Source organism: Haliotis asinina, chromosome 1, assembly GCF_037392515.1.
Source record: "Haliotis asinina isolate JCU_RB_2024 chromosome 1, JCU_Hal_asi_v2, whole genome shotgun sequence".
NCBI lineage: Eukaryota > Metazoa > Mollusca > Gastropoda > Lepetellida > Haliotidae > Haliotis > Haliotis asinina.
The window spans coordinates 13338300-13362834 of NC_090280.1; the positions used below are offsets into that span (position 1 = coordinate 13338300).

General features: G+C 45.6%; 2 protein-coding genes across 2 annotated transcripts; one reads left to right on the forward strand and one right to left on the reverse strand.

The window, feature by feature from the left end:
• The first annotated feature begins 1514 nt into the window (after positions 1–1514).
• Positions 1515–13090, forward strand: LOC137287207 (nephrin-like). Its single transcript, XM_067819395.1, has 14 exons — positions 1515–1624; positions 2247–2558; positions 3900–4042; positions 5023–5122; positions 7127–7240; positions 8549–8866; positions 9527–9817; positions 10289–10573; positions 10864–11019; positions 11288–11306; positions 11452–11504; positions 11595–11681; positions 11829–11927; positions 12997–13090. The coding sequence occupies exons 1-14, from the start codon at positions 1549–1551 to the stop codon at positions 13017–13019; spliced, it is 2076 nt and encodes a 691-aa protein (XP_067675496.1). The 5' UTR covers positions 1515–1548; the 3' UTR covers positions 13020–13090.
• A 1667-nt stretch (positions 13091–14757) lies between these two features.
• Positions 14758–16323, reverse strand: LOC137293166 (uncharacterized). The gene has a single exon (XM_067823892.1). The coding sequence runs from the start codon at positions 16321–16323 to the stop codon at positions 14758–14760; it is 1566 nt and encodes a 521-aa protein (XP_067679993.1).
• Positions 16324–24535: the final 8212 nt, after the last annotated feature.

The following is a 24535-nucleotide window of genomic DNA, read 5'->3' on the forward strand; positions in this document are numbered from 1 at the left end:
AGTCAAATGTTGACTGCTCTCTCAAGTACTTTTGATGTAAACTTCAGGTTAGAGATTGATCGAAAGTTATTAGGCGAGTTTGGATCTACATTATCCTTCTTTAACAAGGGGATAACAGTTGCATGTTTGAAAGAGTCTGGGAAAACACCACTCGACAAAGTGCAGTTCACCATCTTTGTGATAAATGGGAGCAACAAGTCCAGGAATTCTTTACCAAATATGTGGGAACCTGGTCCAGTGATCATGTGTTTGGCTTGAATCCAGAAATGATCTACATGATGTCCTTATCAGAAATTCCAGTATTGGTATACCAGAGAACTCTGTATTAGTAGGAGTACCAGACCGACGTCTAGTACCTTTCAATATAGAATAGATGTTGTCAATCTTGGGTCGAAAATGTCATTAAAGGGGTCAGGCAATTCATCAGAAGATGCAGTGGAAGGTATGTTTGGATCATGCTTCTTCCCATGAAGGTTATTCATAAATAGATGAGTAATCAGACTTAAGACTATTACGTATTGTATTTCTTAACATGAATAGGCTTCATTCACTGGTCGGAAGTAATTTCGATAACTTGGGGTCGATATTGTCACGCTGTTTCACAACGTGTTTTTTCAATTTCCTGAAGAAAAACAACAACAACAACAGCAACAACAAAAACAAAAATGTTCAGTTGTACCTCGGGTATTCATGCCATTGTCATACAATTTCTTTTACATCTGTTTCCAACAACGAAGAAATTCTGTATTGATATATTGTAAAATAGAAAGGCCGCCAACAACTCACTATTACACGCACAACAACAAATACATTCTATGGGTTTTATATCTTAGTACAAAATATCTTTTGATATAGAATATTGACATATTGAACATAAATACCAGCCTATAGGAGACTAGACTTAAAATCGATATACACCACATATATAATATCCCGGTGTTCTGACTGAATATATACCAGCAGCAACTCAACTGTCTCAAAATAACCTATATGTATGTGTGTATCAAGCCCTGTTTTGATGGTAGATCTAATACTAATCTCATACATGTATCATTATCCAGCGTCAACATGTCCAAACTGTACTTCCGCCTTTCCTTTGGTGGACATTTCTAAAATTTCTAAAATTAATTACTTTTTCTGCCTTTTAAATATTTCAGTTGTTACTGTATCAGGTGTCTGGCAAATTGAATAGTTCTCTCATTCTAGTTATCATGCATACACTGACTGAAAATAGAACCGGGAACAACATGGCACTCAGTGCGCAGAACTTCAGGTACAGGACTTAAAATGGACTGACGTATGTGAACGTGTCCAACCTACTCTCAACTTCCCTGTTACAGACATCAAATTAGGTTGCTCGTGGTATATATGACATATCCACTGTGTAACTACAATACATGTGTTGCTTTTCGAAATCTGATATTTGAATAGGAGTACAGGCACGTTGCCTATTCATCTACCTACATACACCTTAGTCTTCCACTGAGTCACCCGGGGTACGCTGTTATTGTAAAACACCGCATGTGCAGATAGGCTGCAAGCTATGAAATGAGTCGTCGGGTGTCCTTTCTGGAGTTGATTCCGCTGCTTGTTTTGCTGGATACGACCAACATACCTCCATGTGGTAAGTACAGTTCCCCGTTATATACTGCTACGTATACATGATGTCTTGCTACACAACACACGTCCCCTAATCTGTGTGAACATGGCGACCTCCTGGCTGTGTTGACTGTTGAGATGCAAACGTTATCCAAGGGTTTATGTGGCAGACGCTTTTACTTACTGGATTATATTGCTTTATTTCTAACTATTAACGTTCGGACTTTGAAACGCATCAGTATTTAAGTAACAACTACCGACCCTGTCGCCAAACGCGGGACATGATTTTGGAGTTGCTTCCCTTTAGTTAGTAAAATGCTCAGAAATTTGTCCGGATCAACATTCACAGATATGAACATTTCCTGTTCTCCTGGCGTCGATGTCCGTAACTGGTATTCATATCGGCATGATATGTGAAAATACTTTATTATCTAGCACCAGAAACAAAGGCTAAAACTCAAAATGGTGTTTGGGATATGAAATCATTCCAAGGGACGTGAATGTAAGCCAGTCATAGAGATTTGGTACTAGGATCTTTTGTTAAACAACTTTTATGCTAAGTTAAATAAAATCCTTATAACGCTCTCTTCAAAGCATACGACACTCGCCAGCAACGCTTGAAACAAACAATCGACATACTGTTTCAGAGTCAGCTCCTGTTCTTGCCACCAACAGACGTGTTCCTGTGGAGGGTGTTAGTTTCAGCTTCACCTGTACACTAGATGCAGCCATCGGTGGAACTGCTCTCTTCTACAAGGGTCTTACTTCTAACCAGGGAGGCTGTTTATCATCAGGCAGATGTGGGACATCTGTGTCAGGATACAATGTGAGTCTGGACAGTACATCCCGGATCCTGACTCTAGACATCGCATCAGCAGTTTCCACCAGAGACAATGGGACATGGAGATGTACCGATGGAGCTACCGGGTCAAACAGCGTAACACTGTCACAGTTTGCAGGTTGGACTTTATATGTGTTGAAAATATATTGACAACTGGAAACACGTTAATTGTCCATAATGCTGAAACTAATATTTGCAAAAGAGAGAGAAATAATATGGATATATATTAAAATGAAGTTGTTAAATGTGCATAAATATAACCCTTTCCACAACCATACGCATGTTCTCTGTATGATCCTGACAATATCATAAACAAGTATTGAAAGTTTTTACGAAGATGCTCATGAAGATGCTCAGAATGTTCCGTGTGATTCTCAATTATAGTCCGTCTGGCGCAAAGGGACAGCTAGGTGTTCGAGAAACTCGTGCACAAGTGCAGAGAAAGTTATTTTGTCATTAACCTGTGCTGTGCTGTCTCCATCATTGCTCGCACAAATAGTGAATTGTATCAATATTTAGATGATAAATTGTTAAACAATTTTTGTTTTGTTTTTAGGACACAAATTCTGTAAATTCCCCACAGAGCTGGCACGATGTTGAGTATGCTATGTTTTACAGTTTTGAGCCAAACGGTCTATTTTGTATTTTAACAGCTGCAAGGAAACATGCGTTAATCGTAAGCATATGTACACAATCTATACTAAATATAAACTGAATGACGAATGTGTCGGTGCTGGTCCTTAGTGCAATGTGATTTTTGTGCATAAAACATCAAAACAAATAATGGGCCAGTTATACTGTGACATCGAACGAGTGTTACTGCGATTCATTCTCAATGAAAGCTCGGGAAGCCAACAGCTTTTTGGAATGTACCTGTCAATATCGCACTTGATGAAGGAATAAGGCTATACTCCAAAATTTCGTGTTCATCACGAAAAAGGAGGTAACATCCATAAAATTATTGCCTTTGTGAGTATGAATTCTAAATGCCGTTCAAATACTCTCTATGACAATATTTCCTTTTCATTAAATACTTTTTCATGTTGCGTGTCCACATACCAGGGAATGTTGACGCTCAGTCATGCCGGGGTTCTCTCTCACATCAAACAGACATAGACCATAATATAACTGGTCAAATATAGGACGTCAGTGAAAAAGACAGAAAAAAATCCGTTTGGTAAAGTGAAAAACTGCAAGCAATGATCACAGAAAATCAGAGATGACAAACAGTGTTGGGAAATCTCAGGTCACGCTTGCTCTCAGTTTGCAATATCTCGCATTTATTTGTAATGACAAGAATTATAGGTTTGATGAGAGCAGAAATGCACTTGCTGCAGTTATCATGAGCGGGTATACAACGTGGTCCAGAGTTCATATCTTGGATGACTGTCCTCTGCGAACTTTCAAGACGTCCATATTTTTACACAAGACGTATAAATTTATTATTCCATCTTACCAGCTGTACTAGACTGGAGCTCTGTGATCTTCTCTCCACAACTGACTTCTCTTCCCTCTTCCGTGACCCCACAGAATACTATTTCCGTCTCAGTGACCACACCGTGTGCTGCCCCTGCCGCCGTCATCACATGGAGATACCAGCAGGTAGGAGCTGTATGTTCAGCTTCATGTAGTAGATCATCATGTGTCTGCATATTTCAGTCCCAAAGCAGGTCTAGAGTAGTGCCTCTTGTGTAAATTTGGAACACCCAAACCCATGGTTGTACATGTATAAGTTGAGATATCAACTCCATTAGTGGTTCTGCAAAAACGCTGTGAGTTTATTGCTATTACGTGTTTACAAGTGCGCTGAAAAATGATTCACGGGTAGTTTTTATATCATAACAGATACCATATTATGTGTTTCACTGACAAGATATCATGTCATGAATAAAGGTATTTCATTGTTTTAATATACATCATCAGTATATGCTTAAGGTCCGTCTCTGGACCTTCCCCACACCCGAAGAGTCAGGTACCTAATCGCCAGCAAAGACTCCGGAAGTAATACATGCCTTAGACACCAGTTTCTGACTAGTATAGGTCCCAACAACTTTTCACTCCATCCGTTTATCTAACTGCATGTACTGTTTTGTGTTTACAGGGTACATCATTGACGCCCAAGCAGCCAAAACTCTACCAGTGAACAGTCAGTCTATCTAACCACTGTTTTGTGTTCACAGGGTGTGAGTGGCGTCCCTCCCAGCAATACATCTTCCACCCAGGGATCATGTCCATCAGGCCAGGTCCAGACAACCAACACCCTGTCTGTACCAGGGAACAGTCAGTCTATCTAACCACTGTTTTGTGTTCACAGGGTGTTAGCGGCATCCCTCCCAGCAATACATCTTCGACCCAGGGATCATGTCCATCAGGGCAGGTCCAGACAACCAACACCCTGTCTGTACCAGGGAACAGTCAGTCTATCTAACCACTGTTTTGTGTTCACAGGGTGTGAGTAGCGTCCCTTCCAGCAATACATCTTCCACCCAGGGATCATGTCCATCAGGCCAGGCCCAGACAACCAACACCCTGTCTGTACCAGGGAACAGTCAGTCTATTTAACTACTGTATTATGTTCACAGGGTGTGAGTGGCGTCCCTCCCAGCAATACATCTTCCACCCAGGGATCATGTCCATCAGGCCAGGTCCAGACAACCAACACCCTGTCTCTACCAGGGAACAGTCAGTCTATCTAACCACTGTTTTGTGTTCACAGGGTGTGAGTGGCGTCCCTCCCAGCAATACATCTTCCACCCAGGGATCATGTCCATCAGGCCAGGTCCAGACAACCAACACCCTGTCTCTACCAGGGAACAGTCAGTCTATCTAACCACTGTTTTGTGTTCACAGGGTGTGAGTAGCGTCCCTTCCAGCAATACATCTTCCACCCAGGGATCATGTCCATCAGGTCATGTCCAGACAACCAACACCCTGTCTGTACCAGGGAACAGTCAGTCTATCTAACCACTGTTTTGTGTTCACAGGGTGTGAGTGGCGTCCCTTCCAGCAATACATCTTCCACCCAGGGATCATGTCCATCAGGTCATGTCCAGACAACCAACACCCTGTCTGTACCAGGGAACAGTCAGTCTATCTAACCACTGTTTTGTGTTCACAGGGTGTGAGTGGCGTCCCTTCCAGCAATACATCTTCCACCCAGGGATCATGTCCATCAGGGCAGGTCCAGACAACCAACACCCTGTCTCTACCAGGGAACAGTCAGTCTATCTAACCACTGTTTTGTGTTCACAGGGTGTGAGTGGCGTCCCTTCCAGCAATACATCTTCCACCCAGGGATCATGTCCATCAGGGCAGGTCCAGACAACCAACACCCTGTCTGTACCAGGGAACAGTCAGTCTATCTAACCACTGTTTTGTGTTCACAGGGTGTGAGTGGCGTCCCTTCCAGCAATACATCTTCCACCCAGGGATCATGTCCATCAGGCCAGGTCCAGACAACCAACACCCTGTCTCTACCAGGGAACAGTCAGTCTATCTAACCACTGTTTTGTGTTCACAGGGTGTGAGTAGCGTCCCTTCCAGCAATACATCTTCCACCCAGGGATCATGTCCATCAGGTCATGTCCAGACAACCAACACCCTGTCTGTACCAGGGAACAGTCAGTCTATCTAACCACTGTTTTGTGTTCACAGGGTGTGAGTAGCGTCCCTTCCAGCAATACATCTTCCACCCAGGGATCATGTCCATCAGGGCAGGTCCAGACAACCAACACCCTGTCTCTACCAGGGAACAGTCAGTCTATCTAACCACTGTTTTGTGTTCACAGGGTGTGAGTGGCGTCCCTTCCAGCAATACATCTTCCACCCAGGGATCATGTCCATCAGGGCAGGTCCAGACAACCAACACCCTGTCTGTACCAGGGAACAGTCAGTCTATCTAACCACTGTTTTGTGTTCACAGGGTGTGAGTGGCGTCCCTTCCAGCAGTACATCTTCCACCCAGGGATCATGTCCATCAGGTCATGTCCTGACAACCAACACCCTGTCTCTACCAGGGAACAGTCAGTCTATCTAACCACTGTTTTGTGTTCACAGGGTGTGAGTGGCGTCCCTTCCAGCAATACATCTTCCACCCAGGGATCATGTCCATCAGGTCATGTCCTGACAACCAACACCCTGTCTCTACCAGGGAACAGTCAGTCTATCTAACCACTGTTTTGTATTCACAGGGTGTGAGTAGCGTCCCTCCCAGCAATACATCTTCCACCCAGGGATCATGTCCATCAGGGCAGGTCCAGAAAACCAACACCCTGTCTGTACCAGGGAACAGTCAGTCTATCTAACCACTGTTTTGTGTTCACAGGGTGTGAGTAGCGTCCCTTCCAGCAATACATCTTCCACCCAGGGATCATGTCCATCAGGCCAGGTCCAGACAACTAACACCCTGTCTCTACCAGGGAACAGTCAGTCTATCTAACCACTGTTTTGTGTTCACAGGGTGTGAGTAGCGTCCCTTCCAGCAATACATCTTCCACCCAGGGATCATGTCCATCAGGCCAGGTCCAGACAACTAACACCCTGTCTCTACCAGGGAACAGTCAGTCTATCTAACCACTGTTTTGTGTTCACAGGGTGTGAGTAGCGTCCCTTCCAGCAATACATCTTCCACACAGGGACCATGTCCATCAGGCCAGGTCCAAATAACCAGCACTATGTCCCTATCAGCCATAGTCAGTTTCTATAACAGACAGGTGTCTCTCACTGTCAGTGTGGAACATGACTCCTTTGATCCTCCCACGTATACAAAGTCTGTCACATCAAACACCATACAGTTCCCTGGTGAGTACTCACCAAGATTCAGTCTTGCTCGTGCTCAATATTATGTTGTCTAGCTGTCACGTGGTCCACAATGGCAATTAGCGCGTGACCAATAGTCAGATCAATATGCATGTAATTAGCTGACACACACACACAAAAAAACAAAACAAAAAAAAAACGAACACGAAAAAGTAATGAATTTAATGTCACAAAACAGACCAACCCTCAGAAACTGGTATGTATGTGGCTTTATAGTCTCAATCTCCTAGTAAGTAAGAAACTGCACTCTTCAGTAAGAAAGTTCCTGTAGACCTGATGGAAGTAGCTCTCATTGGAGGGCGCCTTGCAGATAGTTCCCCGTGTTTTTGATAGCGTTGATGTCTGGTGACCGCCCTGGCCTTTACAAGTGCATAACAAACTCATGGTCTACATACGTATTAACATGCCTAGCATGAAAACTTGTGTTATCGTCAATGCAGATGTAGACAGGTCAGACTGCACACATTGTACCTATGTGAGGAATCAAGTCCGGGTCTTCGGCGTGACGAGCGATCGGTTTAACTACAAGGCTACTCTGACCTTAAAACATGGTCTGAATTTTGAATCCTCTTTTTCTACGTCAAACGCGCGAGGTTAATTTTAAATCTGGATTTACCAGTAACAAATACGGGGTCTGGATTTGGTTTGTTTAGTCCATCTGATTTATAACCCATTTTAAAAGTAACTACCTGTGACGTCGTGGCCGTGGGATGCAAATGCTTGCCTTCCAAAACTAGACACTGATCAGTCTCAAGGAAAGGAATACCTTCTGCGTTAGCTGAAATGTTCCACAGTGCATCTCTGGGTGTGACATCCTTGTGCAGTCAGGAGATATCCCACTGTGGTATAATGGTATCGAACAATGACATGAGTGGTATAGATTTGACATATGCACATTTTAAATCCAAATCCAAATCAAAATCCTGACTTATGCAGGTCTGTGTGGAAATAATAAGCGTCTGGTTGCCTGGCCTGTAAAAGTGAACATTGTTGGCAATTCCCGGATACCCATGTTCTTGCAAAGTTCGTACAATCCGTAGCTGTTAGTATGCGTTTCTTCCACCAATTTAATAGCCCCTGTTTCTGTTTCAAAGCCAAAAAGAAAATCCCATTCACAAGACTACTTGCAAAGACATCCATGACACAACAACTTTGACCACTGAGTATGACATATTCTTAAGTTGCTATCACAATATTATCCATTGTGTGAAATATGGCCCTGAAATAGTCACATCTTGCACAAAACTATTTACAATTTAAGTTAATGTCTTCCGTCTTCCGTTTTTACAGTCCCGGTCAGCTCTGTGACACTGACAAACATCAAGTCTGAAAATGAGAAGATAGGACAGGAAGTGGGCCAGACTCTAACTTTGACCTGCGTGACCTCAGCCAGTTTCCCCACTTCTGTCGTCACCTGGACGACCTTGCCACCGGGAACGACTCCTACAGTCAGTACAGAGACGACATCTGGTGTACTGGCGAAGACAACAAGCTTCGTCACATTCATTGTCAGTAGGAGTGACCAGGGGAGGAGCATTCGCTGTCAGGCTGAAAACGTCAACGGTCAGGCGTCCAAGCAGTCAAAGAAAGCCATACTGGAGGTTTGGTGTAAGTAGACACAGTCTAACAGATGTTGTTTGATGTAAGAGGACTCAGTGAGTCACAGAGCCACAGTGGAGGTTTGCTGTACATAGACATCGTCTTAAAGAGCTGCAACCCCGTGTGATGTTTATGTTGATGCTGTTTATGTGAGAAACGCCGATCATACAATACTGTCTTCAGCAGTGCCTACTGGAGGTTTGGTTTAAGTAATCGAGTATCCATCAAATGTTTTGTTGTATAAACATAGACTCCCTGGTTTAAGTAATCGAGTATCCATCAAATGTTTTGTTGTATAAACATAGACTCCCTGGTTTAAGTAATCAGGTATCAATCAAAGGTAAGCAGCGTGTCAGGTATGAAATATACAGGTTTTAGTGTCAACAGTTATCTATCTATCTGGGATCAATGACAGCATGTCGCAACATACGATAAGCTTCTCGCGAAAGTGTTGACAGACGTACGTTTAGGTTTTGCATAAAGTAAATAAAGTCCTGAGATCCACTGTGAATGACTGCAACAAGTCCTCAAGATTTAAGAACGTCACGGTGGTATTTGAGACAGTGACGATGTGAGCGTGTATCCGTCAGACAAATGCTAGATTCTATGTACATAAGTAGATGCAGTTAACCAACAACACACTAATCATGTATTTGAATTGTATTCCAGTTGGACCAGAGCAAGTTGACGTGACAATGCCAGAGAACAGTGTAACTTTAGAAAACAGTGACCTGACTTTGACCTGTGGCACCGCCGGTTATCCCAACGTGACCTTCACCTGGGACTACAGTGATGGAACACCTGTAGGTGGCAGCACAGGGTCTGTAGCAGAATCGTCTACTTGGTGGTCCCAGACTATCACCTTCAGGCCAAACAAAGACAAGACAGCTGTGAGATGTCATGTCCGAAACACTATAACAAACACAACAAAGACTCTATCTGTATCACTGGATGTTAAATGTACGTTTTCAGTTTTTTTTTTCAAGGATTATATATGATGTGTATACATGTCACTTTTTTCTGTATTTCGTCGCTTGTGACGGCATTAAACAATTGAACGTCACGTCAAGGCTGTCACACTTGCCTAACGTTAAAATGGATGATAAAAAGACTCATGCAAAATTATATGTGGTCCCCTCATTCCGTATAAGTCATATGACACGCTTGCTCGTCTAATAATCTCAATTTATCATCATCAAGAATTGATTTTATTACATGTTAAACATTAATATTCAGTTTCGTTATCCAGTGTAAGGTCCTTTAGAGGTAACATATCAGTGAAGAAGATATTACTGGATCACCGGAAAACAGTGGTGATACCAGTCAGACATTCAATCCATCGATCGTATGAAACAATCCAGATATATGTGGCCCTCGCTGTTACATGTATGCTTCATGCTGTTTTTCATAGTTAACCAGTTTTTGTTTAAGATCCTCCATATGAACCTCCTTCGATCACACAATTTCCGGCTGTGATGTTTGAAGGAGACCAAGAGACAATCAGATGCTCTGTGACGGGAGGAAATCCTCTAGCTACGATCACATGGTCTTGTCCTGGCACTGGATCAGCTTCGGTCAGTGACAGTGGTCAGACCAGAACATCGACTCTCTCCTTCACTGTCAGTAGGAGTCAAAATGGTCAACAGTGTGAGTGTCTGGGGGCGTGGCAGTATGGAGGATACAACTACACTGATGTGAGGACATTCAACGTCAGCTGTGAGTACCGTTAACTCTGTCTGACAGGTACAAAGTATACTCCCTTCACACTGAGACATGCATGGAGGATTAATTCTTTCTGACGAAGACTGAAGTTTCTGTCCATGCTTGGTCTGGGCTTGGTCATGTTACCCGCAGATGGCATTTTAGAAGCTGTATTGTTGGTGTACATGGTACCTGAGGCAAACTCTGTAATCGAGACAACACAAAGTTTCTGATGCTAAAGTCAATAATTATCAGAAATGATCCTATACGTATATGACTCATGTAAAACTCGTTTTACACCGTAGGTCCCACAAACCCACAACCGCCCAAAGCCGAATGTAACATGACAGGTGTAATAGCCGGAACCGCAATAGGAACCCTACTCATTACTCTGCTGATTGGGGGACTAGTTCTGGCTGTCCTCAATAGGAAGGGGTTCAGGTTTGGAAACGTCATGAAAGGTTAGTTGTTAAATCTCACTAGCAAAAAGCAGTGTGCCGTGATGTTTTATTTTATCGTAAATTTCATTGACCAAGACGCTGGACGTGGAAGTCATCCTTGAACCTGGTACTGTTCACACAAACAACTGCAGTTGATTCTAAAGAATATGTCTGTTATAACAACTTTATATGATTTGTGGTTTATTTGCATCAGGAACCAACAATTTCCAGACTGCCATTGGTCATGTGTGTTTTTCATTGATCTGTATATACATTGTCTTCTTTTCAGAAAAGGCTTCCCCCAAAAGGTAGACCAGATTCATGAATCATTCGTATTGAACGAATTAGCTTTGAAATACCTTAAATGTAATTTATGATCATACGTTTGTATCAATTAGTAAAAACGTGCGTTTCCATTATGAGATCAATAGCCTATCTGATTTACCGTTTTAGCCGTAGGAATCCTGAATGTGAAGAAAATGAAAACATAGGATATTCCTCCCTAGGTAAGTGCAACATTTATGGTCAGCTATATCGTGTTGATCACAAATAGCCCTATGTTTCGAATTGTAGATGTAACTATTGATTTGTTACAGATCAAATTAGCAGTCCAGCTCAGGGCATGGGTACAGAGGGTTCGGAAAGACATTACACTCAGCTGAAGGTTTATGAGAATACAAACGGTAAATGGATGAAGTTTATATATTATTATAGCACTCAGTCATAAGTAAAGTGAAGGAATGTCGTATTTCAGGTAGTATATCTATCATTGTTTGGAATAGCATACACCGTATGAACTGTTATTTGGAAATGTGTGTCATGGTTTTCAGTCGAGCCCAAAGCAGAGACAAGTACCTACGAGGACATGACCGAGACTCCCCCTGTAGCATACGAGTCCATCAGAGCATCTCCAGCGGCGCTCAGTCGAGGTAACCAGTATTTTGAAAACATAAAACAAAGTTCAGAGAATTGGTTTTTCACATGAACAGCCTCAAACAGGCGCCTTTGCTTCGTCATCTGCCCTAATGCAAAGCGTATTGTTTACGTGTAGGATATAACATGACCCGGGGGCATTATTTAAAAGCAAGTCTGCTTCTGCGGGCATTTTCAGTAGTGCTCAAGGGTCATGTTATATTCAACTTGTAAGCCGACCGAACATGTGCTATAGACTTAATTTAGTATTTACTGTTGAATTCAACTTGGGTGAAACTGTCAGTCGACACCGAACCTTGCACACGTAATGCACGTGCTCCGCACGCGTTTCTCGTGCGCTGCCCACACTATCCTTCTTGCGAGGAACACACGGTTCATACCGACAAACAATCTCAATCTTCACAGCGATCCTTCATAGCCTAGTGGATAAAACCGCAGAGCTACAATTCGATGGATTGGGTGTTCGAAACCGGATTTCGGCACTCGATATGGGTAATTGTCAGTGAAGTCCAATTTAAGGTCGCATTCAGGCAAAGTCGTATCAAAACAAGTAACAATTCAAAGCGAAGGCGGACATTAATAAGATAATGCCCTGGGCAGGGGGACATTATTTAGATAATTCCCTGAGAAAGCGAGATTGTATCAGAGGGATATTCCGAGAAAAAGTGTCTCTGAGAACAATAGAGTGACGTCTCTGTCTGTGTTAACATTTTATTTGGCACATCCTTTTCGATAACAATGAGTGAGTTTAGTTTTACGCACTCAGCAATATTTCGATAACAATGAGTCACACAGAAGTGAGTGGGTTTAGTTTAATGCGTCGCTCGACAATATTCCAGCTGTAAGTCAATAATCGGGGCTGGACCAGACGATCCAGTGATCAACATCATAAGCATCCATCTACGCAATTTGGATAGGATGATAGGTGTCAACAGACTCAATGAAATTGACCACCCGATCCCGTTAGTCGTTCATTACCACAAGCATGTGTCACTGACGACCGAAAATGTTCTTCTAAACCGGAAACATGCTTAATGTACTACCTTTTATTTCATGTATTTTCAGACCCTGACTACGGGAATACGTAAACCATACATGACATGGGACGGCATTACTGCACAGTAATACATAGGGCATGAACTTGTAACGTGTGTTCTTTTCACATGATTTATTTTGTCAACATATGTATATGATATTATACTATTGTACTTTGTAGTCACATGATGTAACAAGCTTCTCTACACATATACAATGTTTTTAAGGTTGGAAACTTTTATATCATCTGTGTTCGTATGTACAATATATGACTGTATGTAACGAGATTTAACTATGTATCCTCTGAAGTAACAAAATGTGTATACAGCGTAAAATGAACAAAGTTACCTTGCTCTTCTCTACCTTTGCGTCAAACAAGTATTTCAGCGATTTACGCTTTTGAGACGAGCACATTTAGAATATGGTAAAAACACAACGAACTCAATGTAATTATGCTAGGATGATAGGTTTGAGTATTGATCACACCAATTGTTGTAACAATCATTCATCCTTTATAAACAAATAATATAGAAAACTCGAACAGAAATCCGTTTTTTGAAATTATCTTTCTAAAGCTACTGATAAATAAAGTGTTTTACAGATTCATCTAAAATATCCACCAAAGCTATACATTTTTACGGAAACTCAACCTTTTTAACGTCAGTTCCTTCACATTTGTTTGATATTACAAAACATTTGTCCGAGGCTTTCTTCATAATCAATTTACACTTCTACCTCCCGGATGCCGCTTCCAAGCGTCACTTTTCAGAGCTAATAAGACATCAAACTAAATTCTTCCTACCAGCATCACCATTCAAACCAATGTACATGTGCTTGTCATGTCACAGTATACATTTTGTGTTGTTTTGTTGATTCGCATGTTGTTAGATGCACTATTCATTGCCTTTATGCATAACAGCATCTGATGTACAACTAATACCATTTAGCGCAAATAAAGCATTACTATCATCATTATTAAAACAGTCCATTGTTAACGTTCTTGAGGGGCATTTAGACGTTGGAGTAGTAAGGAAGGGTCTTATTCATGCTTGGTGATTTCACGTAAGACATAACAATGATTCGCACCAAATATGTTGTGTTTATTTCATGTCTGTGAATATATATAACATTTTTGATTAAATGTCATTTTTTATACATACCTGGTAGAAAGCCAACAATGCCCACGTGAGTGGCGCTTACTCAATTTCTCTCATAACACAGTCTACAAAAAGTAGAGATGCGAGGTCAACATACGGGCGGTAGGTCACCCAGGTCACGAGATGACCTGGACACGTCATTCCCTTACCCAGCGAGGCAGACAACAAAACCCTCAGGAGGGGAGGCTGGGCGGGAACTCCCGACTGTTGGCTTTCTACCAAGTAAGTATAAAAAATGACATTTAATCAAAAATGTTATATTTTTTACATACTTATCAGGTAAGAAAGCCAACAATGCCCAGAATGGCACAGTGGCGGAGGGCTGAGAGCGTGGACGCGAGACCTCGCCCGTGCGTCTCTACGTAAAGAGGAACCAAGAAACCCTGAGGAGAGCGATCCACCGGCATCCGCCTCCGCACTAGAGGGCGGGTAGGACACCAACCGCTGTCCGGACATCTCCGATAAGGAGGAGGGATCGGCCGACAACCCCGGAAGGGAAACCCAACACGAGAAAAGACAACTCAACACTGAAGGAGTGGAGAGAAGCAACAGAAAAGTTAATTTGAGGCAAAAAGGGTGTGTAGCTGAGGTCCCCAGCTTGGCACCATACGAGAGGCGGGGGAGTGTAGGCCGCCTAAAGAGGAGCAGCCCCGCGCCGAATTAAAGGGTAAGGACCCCCCGTTCTTTGCTGGGCAAAGACCTGGGGTCCTAGCCTTGAAATGCCCGCCAGATCCTCGTTGGAGAGGGTTCGTAAATAGTGGTTGGCGAACACCAAGCCAGACTTCCAGAAGCAGCCCACCATGATGTCCGCCACCGCAATGTTGCGGTGATAAGCCATGGTGGCCGAGACGGCCCTGATCTCGTGTGGGTTGGTTCGAGTCGGAAGAGGTCTGTCCTGGCCTTTGTAGGCCTCTATGATGGCCGACCGAAGGTATACCCCAAGAGCTCTCCGGTCAATCTCCCTTTTGCTCCTCTGGGAGTGAGGGAGGAAGAGCCTCCGCCGCCCCCGGCTAAGGGAGCGAGTACGGTCGGTATACACTCGGAGAGCCCTGACAGGGCAGAGAGAGAGTGCTCCCTCCTCCGTCGGGTCTACCAACGGCCCTAAGGACGCAAATCCTCCATCCGTGGCCTCAAATCTCAGGAGATCCGCCTGAAGAGCGTGAAGCTCCGATATTCGGGCCGCCGAGGCCATGGCCACTAGAAGGGTGGCCTTCACCGTGACGCGGAGGAGGGGAACCTCTTCCAGAGGCTCATAAAAATCTGACTTGAGGTGGTCAAGGACCACTGCCAGATCCCACTCAGGAGCCCTCGGCTTGCGCCGACCCTCCGCCTGTCGGAAAGACTTGATGAGCTCCCTCAGTACAGAAATGTCCAGTCCCGGCGACCTCTTCCTTATAACGGACATGATGGCCGCCAGATTGGTGTTAATGGAGGAGGCCTTGAGCCCTCGAACGTTGCGCAAGTGAACCAGATAATCAGCTATCTGGGGAAGAGTGGCAGAACCGGCCTCCACGCCGTTGTCTTCACAGAAGGAGGAAAAGGAACCCCACTGGAAGTCGTAGAGCTTCTGCGTGGTTTTCCTCTGTGAGGAAGCCAAGGCCGAGGCTACTCGCTTGGAGTATCCACTGTTCCTGAGCCCCCTTTGAATACAAGCCAAACGTGCAGATCGAATACCTGAGGGTTTTCGTGAACACGGCCGCTTGGCTTGCTTATGAGAAGGTCCCTCCGGTGAGGGATCTGAACGGGATCCTGCAGACAGAGTCTGCGAAGGGAAACGAACCAGGGCCGGGCAGGCCACATGGGAGCCACCAGAAGCAGTCTGATGGACTTGGTGGTCTGAAGCTTGGCCACTACCTGTGCTAGAACCGCTGGACTCTAACGACAGTGCATCAACGGCCCAGGCCGCTGGGTCCGGCACGGGGGATACATAGATCGGGAGCTGGCAGTTCAGCCTGGTGGCAAACAGATCCAACATGGGCCTGCCGAACTGGAGACAGAGGGACTGAAACGTCCGCGGGTTCAGTTGCCACTCTGTCGAAGGAGGCGCGTCCGGCCGGGAGAGAACATCTGCCAGGACGTTCTTGGCTCCTGGAATGTGAACTGCATGGATGCTCAGGCAGAGCCTGTCTACCAGTTCGAACAGGCGGAGGGTCAGGTCTAGGAGAGGAGTGGCTCTGGTGGAGCCTTGACGGTTGATCATCCAGGCTGCGACTGAGCTGTCCGTGTGGACCAGTAAGGTCTGGTGCCTGAGGGGAACGGACCAATGGAGGATGGCAAGTCGTACGGCGTCCAACTCCAGCACATTGATGTGCCGGTCCTGCTGGGCTGCCGATCAGGTACCTGCCGTCTGGTCCGACCCCAAGTGAGCGCCCCATCCTTGGGTGGAGGTGTCCACGAAAAGGTGACTGGTCGGGAGAGGTGTCCTTAGGGGAACTCCTTTGAGGACGTTGTCGTCCACTTGCCACCAGGTGAGGAAGTGTCTGAGGTGAGGTGGGAGACTTATTGGGTGAAGACAGTGGGTCTCCCTGACGTGCTCGTTGAGGAACACCTGAAGAGGTCGGAGCATCAGCCTCCCCCTTATGGGCTGACGTCAGGAGGCCCGATATCCGCTGTCACTGCCTGAGGGGCCTGTCACTGCCTGAGTCATCAGGGGCGCTAGCCTGGTCATCCGCTCCTTGGGTACAAAAGCCTTGAAGGCTACTGTATCCAGTATGGCACCTAGGTATTGGAGAGAGGTGGTTGGTACCAGGTCCGACTTCTCCAGGTTCACTAGCCACCCTAGGCGTCGAAGGAGGTGGATGACGAGGTCCCGTTGCGCCTCGAGAATGGAGGGCGAAGGGTTGTGAGCGAACCCATCGTCCAGGTACATAAGGAATTGGACCTGGAGTTCGTGGAGGAACTGGACGATGGGTTGGGTCACACGAGTGAACAGCCATGGGGCAGAGGAAATCCCGAACGGGAGGACATTCCACTGAAAGTGCTTGCCCCCCAGGACGAAACGGAGGTACCTGCAATCCGCCAAGTGAATGGGGATGTGCAGGTACGCATCCTGGAGGTCGAGGGACACCATGTAGTCCGAGGGCTCCAGTAACCGCATGACTGATGGAACAGTCAAGAGTCGAAAATATGGCGGCTGTTCGAGGTAGGAGGAGTTGAACTCCTTCAAGTTGTGAATCAGCCGCCATTTCCCCGAGTTGCGTTTGGGCCTGACAAAAACGGGGGAATAGAACCCGGGAGTCAGATCCTGGAGGGGGATTTCCTGAACTGCCCCCTTGGAGACTAGAGACTCCACCTGCTCTAGGGTGAGTTGGAACCTGACCGAGTCCATCGGACGTTCCACCGGAGAGCAGGTTAGGGGGGGCGGAGAGGAGATCGGGATGCGGAAGCCACGCTCCAGGATCCGACACACGAATGGGTCTAGTCCTAGCTGACGCCAGTTTGGGACAAAGAGGCTCAAGCGGCCGCCAACGGGTCCGTCGAATGGAGGAATGATAGGTGGCGGAAGGATTGGCGGGCACCAAGAGTCACTTCTTCTTGGACGTCCACTTGCCCTTGTTCCGCTTCCGCGGAGTGCCCTTGCTGGGGGTTTGGAATCCCTGGTTAGCCTGGCTGGGCTGGTTGGACTGGTTCGTGGGTCCTCGGCCACGACCTCCGAACCGAAAGTCCACCTTCCCTGTCCGCTTCCTAGGAGTGGATTGGTCTGCTGGAGGACCTCCCTGACGCTTGCGGGGGGTGGAGCCTGCTGAGGGTCCGCCACCCGTCATGATCCGATTGGTTAGGTCCTGCTGCTGGATCTCATGGCGAGTGCGGAGAGCTTCTGGGATTTCCCCCGCGAACAAGGTGTCTGCCAACACTGAGGCGTGACGGAGGGAGTCCCTAATCTCCGGAGGGAGATTAGTGCGCCCCAGGAAGCCTTCCCGTCTGAGGTTGGTAATGGCAGCTGAAATCCTAGCAGCCGACAGGGTGACTTGTGCCACTCCGCCAGCTACCGCTCCAAATGCCCTATACAGAGGTTCCTCACCCTGTTCCATCCCTGCCTCCTTGGCGAAAGTGGCCACAGCTTGGCAGGCGTGAGCAACATAGTTGCTCAGCCCCACAATGGATCTGGCCTCCTTGTCCAAATGGATAAGGTGATTGTCCGACACCTTGTGGGGTACCCCAGCAGAAGCAACACGAGAGATATCGGGATCCAAGGAGGGAGGATCTAAAGGAATGGGCGAGTTCGCCACTGGAAGCCTGATCCTCTGTTTGTCTGAGAGGAGGAGCTGAGGGGTAAGGCGACCTGGTCCGGCGGTGGCAACAGCCTCCTTCAGTTCCTTAGCGGCTGCTTCAAGGAAGCGGTGCGGAGGGAGGACTTTCCGAGGGGAGAGAACACAGTCTTCAGGGCAGAAAGACTCGCCTCTCGCCCTAGAAGCGGCAGAAGGTTGATCGTCCACCTCCGCCAACACCACACCGGTGTATTCCGCAATTGCCTCCAGTCTAGACGCAGAGTCTGAGACTGGAGGGTTAGGCTCTGGAAGGACAGGGTCGCTGTCATCCCCCACCTCCTCCGGGAGGATAGGAATAAGTGGAGGGTCTCTTGTGTTAATGAACTCCCTAGAGGGGGAGGACCTGGGAGAAGGAGAGCGCCTCGGGGAGTGAACAGGCGTCCGCCTCCGGAGGCGGAGCGGAGAGGAGGGTTCCGCGGAACGTGCCAATGTGGGCGGACCAAGGCGTTGATCAAGGATGGACTCCACTAACCCTTTAACGGAAAGGAGAAGCCTCTCTGAGCGAACCTGCTTCCTGTCACGAGACTTCTTCGCTTTTTTCTCCTTCCTTCTCTTCTTCTCCTTCCTCCCCTCCGGTGATACGGCTACGTCCTCCCTCAGGAGGGGCCGAGAGGGAGAGACGGAACGGGAGCGAGTAGCGCTCCCCTCTGGCATAGTCCTGATGGGGTCCGACTCCATTCCTGACTGAGAGTCGAACTCCTCCGCCTCCTCGTGAATAACTAACTCCTCTGATGCGGAGGGAGAAGGAGGGCGGATGGGAGAGCGAGGCACCGATCGTCTAGATGACGCCGAAGACACTGGCGAACCTGAGGAAGGCGCTGCCTTCTTCCGATGAGACTCCCTCTCGCTCTTCCTAAGTACTGCCAGGTACTGACGAAAGTCCCGCTCAGAGAGGACCTCACACTCTGCACAAGTGTTATCCGCAGCGCAGGGACTCTTGCAAAGCCTACACAATGTGTGAGGATCCCACTTAGCCGACTTCCTAGTGCCGCACTGAGTGCAGAAGGAGGCGAATACCATGGTGGAACGCACGACAGGGTACGCTGCCGAGGGGTGACGGCAGAGTAAACTCCTATCCGAGGAGGATAGGCACGTCACAAGCGAATGGTCCGACCAGGCGGAAGGTTCGCCTGTCCTCCGCCTCTCCGTCAAGGCGAAAGGTCCGCCAATGCTCCTCTACACCACACAGGGGTTGAGGGGAACGACAGAAGAATCTCCTAGCGAAGGGTCTGCCTAGGCGGAGGGTCCGCCTGACCTCCGCTACTGCGCACAAAGGCGCAGGTGAACGATTGTTAAGGAACCCCTAACGAAAGGTCCGCTCGGGCGAAGGGTTCGCCTGTCCTCTGCCTCTCCGTCAAGGCGGAAGGTCCGCCTATCCGCCAACCCGCCTATCCGCCAGCGAGTAACGCGGAAACCCGACAAGGGTCCGAGTGCACGAGCCACACAAGCGTGAACCGAGACACAATCGGGACACCCGTGAAGCACGTGCAAGTGGGACGACGGCCGACGACCCACAAACTGCTGGCAAGAAAGAAAAAATCAGCTAGTCGCAGATAACGAAAAACACCTAAAAGCGACTAGAATGATGATAGTAGAGAGAGAGAGAGATATATAGAAAAATGCAATAAACAAAGCACACACTTAACTAGAATCCAGTAGAGCGGCCAAGCAACACATCTTGACTCGCTCGTCTCTAGTAAGGGAATGACGTGTCCAGGTCATCTCGTGACCTGGGTGACCTACCGCCCGTATGTTGACCTCGCATCTCTACTTTTTGTAGACTGTGTTATGAGAGAAATTGAGTAAGCGCCACTCACGTGGGCATTGTTGGCTTTCTTACCTGATAAGTATGTAAAAAATAATATTTATGAGGTTCTTGAGAGACATTTAGAAGTCGGTATTCTGACATATGGAAAATGTTATGAATATCAACTTCTTCCATATTCTTTACACTTCATTGTTTATTGCTGTGTAAACAATAAAGAAAAAGTTGATATCCAAAATATTTTGTCTTATATTAAAATAATATTTATGTTCGGTTATATATTTTTACTATAAAATTAGATAAAATGGTATTTATTATACCTTTCCGTGTGATTAAAGAGCCGTATAACTGGATAGGGTTACAAGATGGTGAAACAATACTGCAGACGTGATTTATATTATCAAAGTCTGTCACAAAGTGTATAATTGAACCAAACGTCTCACTGAACTGCTTTGTATCTCTGACGTAATGAAGTGACTACCAGCGGATCACCATGACACGCTTTTCTGTTTCATGGAGAGGATATTAAGGCAATGTGATAAGCATATGCAGTATCCTGTCTATGGGAAAATGTTTTTTCATGAAGTGTAGTGCAGTAGTGCTTAAGACATATATAATATAATTATATTGAATAGCAAAAGAAACTTTTTCAAATTTTGAAAATATAAGATATGTCATAAAAGCAAGCGTTCATGTTTATCCCTTCTATTTAAAAACTTGACAAAAAACAGAGTTGCGTTTGTTTTTTTTCGTTCAGCATATAGTGGTGGAAGGGGCAGTCGGAGGTCATAATATCGGTGTGGTCATCGCACACTTACGAACCTTCTTCCGAACACCGTAATGAGCAACCGCATGAATATACCCGATCCGCCAAACCACATATTACCCAACCCATTGTGTTGTGTGTATTTACACGGTGTATATATAAATAGTATGAATAGTGGCCTGAGGAAACAGTGTACTGCAGCTACCAGTTGGCCTCTTATACATTGTGACGTCTGTATGTCATGTCGACTGTGATAGTACCTGGCTCTTGTACTGCACACCCCTACATGTGTACATTGTAAGCTTAGGTCGGTGACACGGTCTGTTGGTTTCACTATTCGCAGATAACACAATGTGGAAAGTCTTCAGTTACATACAGTGGGCCATGGAGGCTTGTGTACGATCTGATAGCACTCCAGTTTTGGAACTGACACTTGTCTGCTGGGGAGTAGACTTGCACAAGTCTCTGTGGAAATTTCAATAGTTTAAATGATAATTTCATAGAAATCCAAATATCCGTATAACAGACTGGCGTACTGTGCGGTCCGCTTATCCACACTTGCCTCTTAGAACGATACGAATTACTCTACATCTAAGGGCTTACCCTACAGCACGGTCTTGGCTTGTGTGCGACTTGATAACACCCCAGGTTCATTTCTACTGTATTGTAAATACAACGTTACTGGGAGCTCTAACGTCTATACAATCAAAAATGAAGTTTGAATTCGTAATATTTTGTAGTTTTATGGAATACCACTTTCTGCATGTCTGTCAAGAACCTCACTCAATAGTTATGAATTCACAGTTCTCATGGGATATGTGTGTGTGTGTGTGCGGGGGGGGGGGGGAGGTACTGGTGTGACTAAATCTAGCAGTGCATATTAAGAAAGTAGTGCGTGGAGAATTAGTGGTGTGGCATAAGGTGATAACGCGTGTCAGAGAAGTAGCAAGTGACGAGCTAGAAGTGTGACTTAAGGTGGTAATAATAATAATAAGACTAAATATACTACTCATCAGCATCACTAAGGGACCTGCTTTAAGCGTATAACATAATGATCATCATTATTACCCAGGATAACCAAAGCTGCCTGTTAGGCGTTAGGGTACCCATTTTCTGCTGGGTGAACAGAGGCAGATTTGAACAGACTCACTTGCCTAAGGTTTCATATGTGCTTCCTTGTGGGGCAGGACCGACGTCCTAGAAACTCTCAGGAGTTTAACTGCCATCACGGCCACCCATCCAAGGACCGTCCGAGCTCGACGGTGCTTAAATTCAACTGATTTGTGACTTGCGCACTACGCACAGGACCACTCGCCACCACGGCTAGAGCATGTGAGGAAAGTACTGATTGATGAGTTAGTGGTCTGACTTAAGATAGCGGTGTGCGCAAAGGAAACACTTAGGGAAGAGTTATCGTAGAGGGGTGTCTTGAGATGGTAGTGAGTAGTGACCCTTGCAAGATGCTATTGGTGACCATGGAGACACTTGACGCAAACTCGATTATGTCAGGACAGGTAGATTTGCGCCCTTCTTATTGACCCACTTGGTCACGTGACAGCTTTGAGGCTAGCCATGTCAATATCCCCATGTCGGGAGAGTTTGATACAAACATCCAAGCACTTCCTGTGGCTAAAATAGGTTTGGACTATTCCAGCTAAGAACTCCGCACTGAGTGCTTTAAGTTAGATAAGCAAGCGACAGGCATCGCTTCGTCCCTATGTATGTGCAGATTTAGAGGTACGTTTGCTTCTATAGATAGGTATCAAAATGACAGAGGAAGACATAACAAAACAATTACTGTCATTAGTTCGGTTGATCCAATGATTTATCGTTAACTGCAATCTCAGTGGACGTCAATAAATGTATAATATCGTCAGGCGCTACATGAACTGTCTACAAGAGATCGTCTCCTACAAAATGATGTTGGTGAATATGAAGACATCCACCTGATGCAAAGTCGAGTATCGTCAAAGCGTTACAGGGACTGTCTACAGCAGGTGATGGCCCCTGCAGAATAATATAAGTGGACATGGAGACATTCACCGGATACAGCTGGCACACACGATATATGACAAGGGTAATTATACGTCACAAGTCTGGATGGAAACTACAACGACGGGAAGTAATTACCACTAACACATGCTTCCTGGACTCTGATGGGTAACGTTACCCTTCATGAAGAAAACCTGACACGCTAATCAGAGAAAGTAACACGCCTCTGGTTGTATTGTCTCTCTGACGATGTTTTGTCAACATGAAACGTGGCATCGTGTAATCATAACATGAAACGTATTTTGCATGACAAATGATTTCAATCCTGCCTAGTGGCTGTTTCACTAATGAATACACTGATTTGATGTTTTAAAAATAGCATGTCTTAAGTCAGTAATACAAAAAAATGGATTATTATTGATTGCAGTGGTTATGGAGGTTCTTGAAACAAATAAATAGGACGAGGAATCGTAATACTTGGACATCCCGCAGCAAGAAATGCTGTGTAAATTTCATATGGTTGTCTTTGACGCTGTCGTTTTTGAATTGTTCACATGCGTTTTGAACTGAATTTGCCTTTTGACAGAAATGTAAACGCCAAAAATAAAATACACGCATTAAGATTCCCCCGTGTACCCGGAAAGGTATAGGGGACCCGTGAATAGGCCTTCAGCGACCCATGCTTGCCACAAAAGGCGACTTTGCTTGTCGTAAGAGCCAACTAACGGGATCGGGTGGTCAGGCTTCCTGACTTGGTTGACACATGTTATCGGGTCCCAATTGCGAAGATCGATGCTCATGCTGTTAATCACTGGATTGTTTAGTCCAGATTCGATTATTTCCAAACTGCCGCCATATACCTGGAATACTGGTGAGTGCGGCGTAAAGCTCAACTCACTCACTTACGTTGTACGCTATTTTGAGGCTGTTAATATAGCATATTGTATTGTACTATATTGTATTGTATTGTATTGTTACTGATCTTTTAAACGATGTTCATGTTAGATCGACTTGTGGCGTAGTCAACTGCCAAAGAGGAGAAGAAAGAAGGCATATATCCGCTCAATGCCGGAAGCGGAGATGAATGGTTTCATTTTTAGCCCAAGGGACGGAGCAAAGGAAGACTTTTTGTTGTACCAAACCTCAATGGCGGTATCAGTCAGAGGGTTAAAGTACTGTAAAGTATTGTCCCCCAACGGTGGTTCCTGAGTCCATCTGGATAACAGTATATGACATCATCTAGTTTTTTAATTCCTTGATAGTATTTTCATATTTTAATATTGGCCATGACTATCCATGGCCAATGGTGAACAAACTGACGGCGTAAATCCTGCTAGGAGCCATGCACTAAGCGGTGAGTGAGTGAGTGAGTGAGTGAGTGAGTTCATATTTCAGTCACATCGGCAATATCTTAGCCATACCATGATTGAAAATTCTCCATAAACACACGTAAATTATAAACACCTGTCAACGAAGGACAGTAAAACTAACTGAAATATAATTTAGAAGTAAAACTAGGTAACATTTTTTTCTCTAAAATTTGATTTCACATGCGCAAAAGTGTAAAAATGGGTTATAGATCACAAACAACCGAAGGTAGATCACCATACTAGGGACCATG

Coding starts and splice junctions, on each gene's coding strand:
- LOC137287207 (XM_067819395.1), top strand. CDS start 1,549: ATGAGTCGTCGGGTGTCCTTTCTGGAGTTGATTCCGCTGCTTGTTTTG. Junction 5,123..7,126: donor CCTGTCTCTACCAGGGAACA/GTCAGTCTATCT, acceptor TGTCCCTATCAG/CCATAGTCAGTTTCTATAAC. Junction 9,818..10,288: donor TGTATCACTGGATGTTAAAT/GTACGTTTTCAG, acceptor TTTTTGTTTAAG/ATCCTCCATATGAACCTCCT.
- LOC137293166 (XM_067823892.1), bottom strand. CDS start 16,323: ATGATCAACCGTCAAGGCTCCACCAGAGCCACTCCTCTCCTAGACCTG.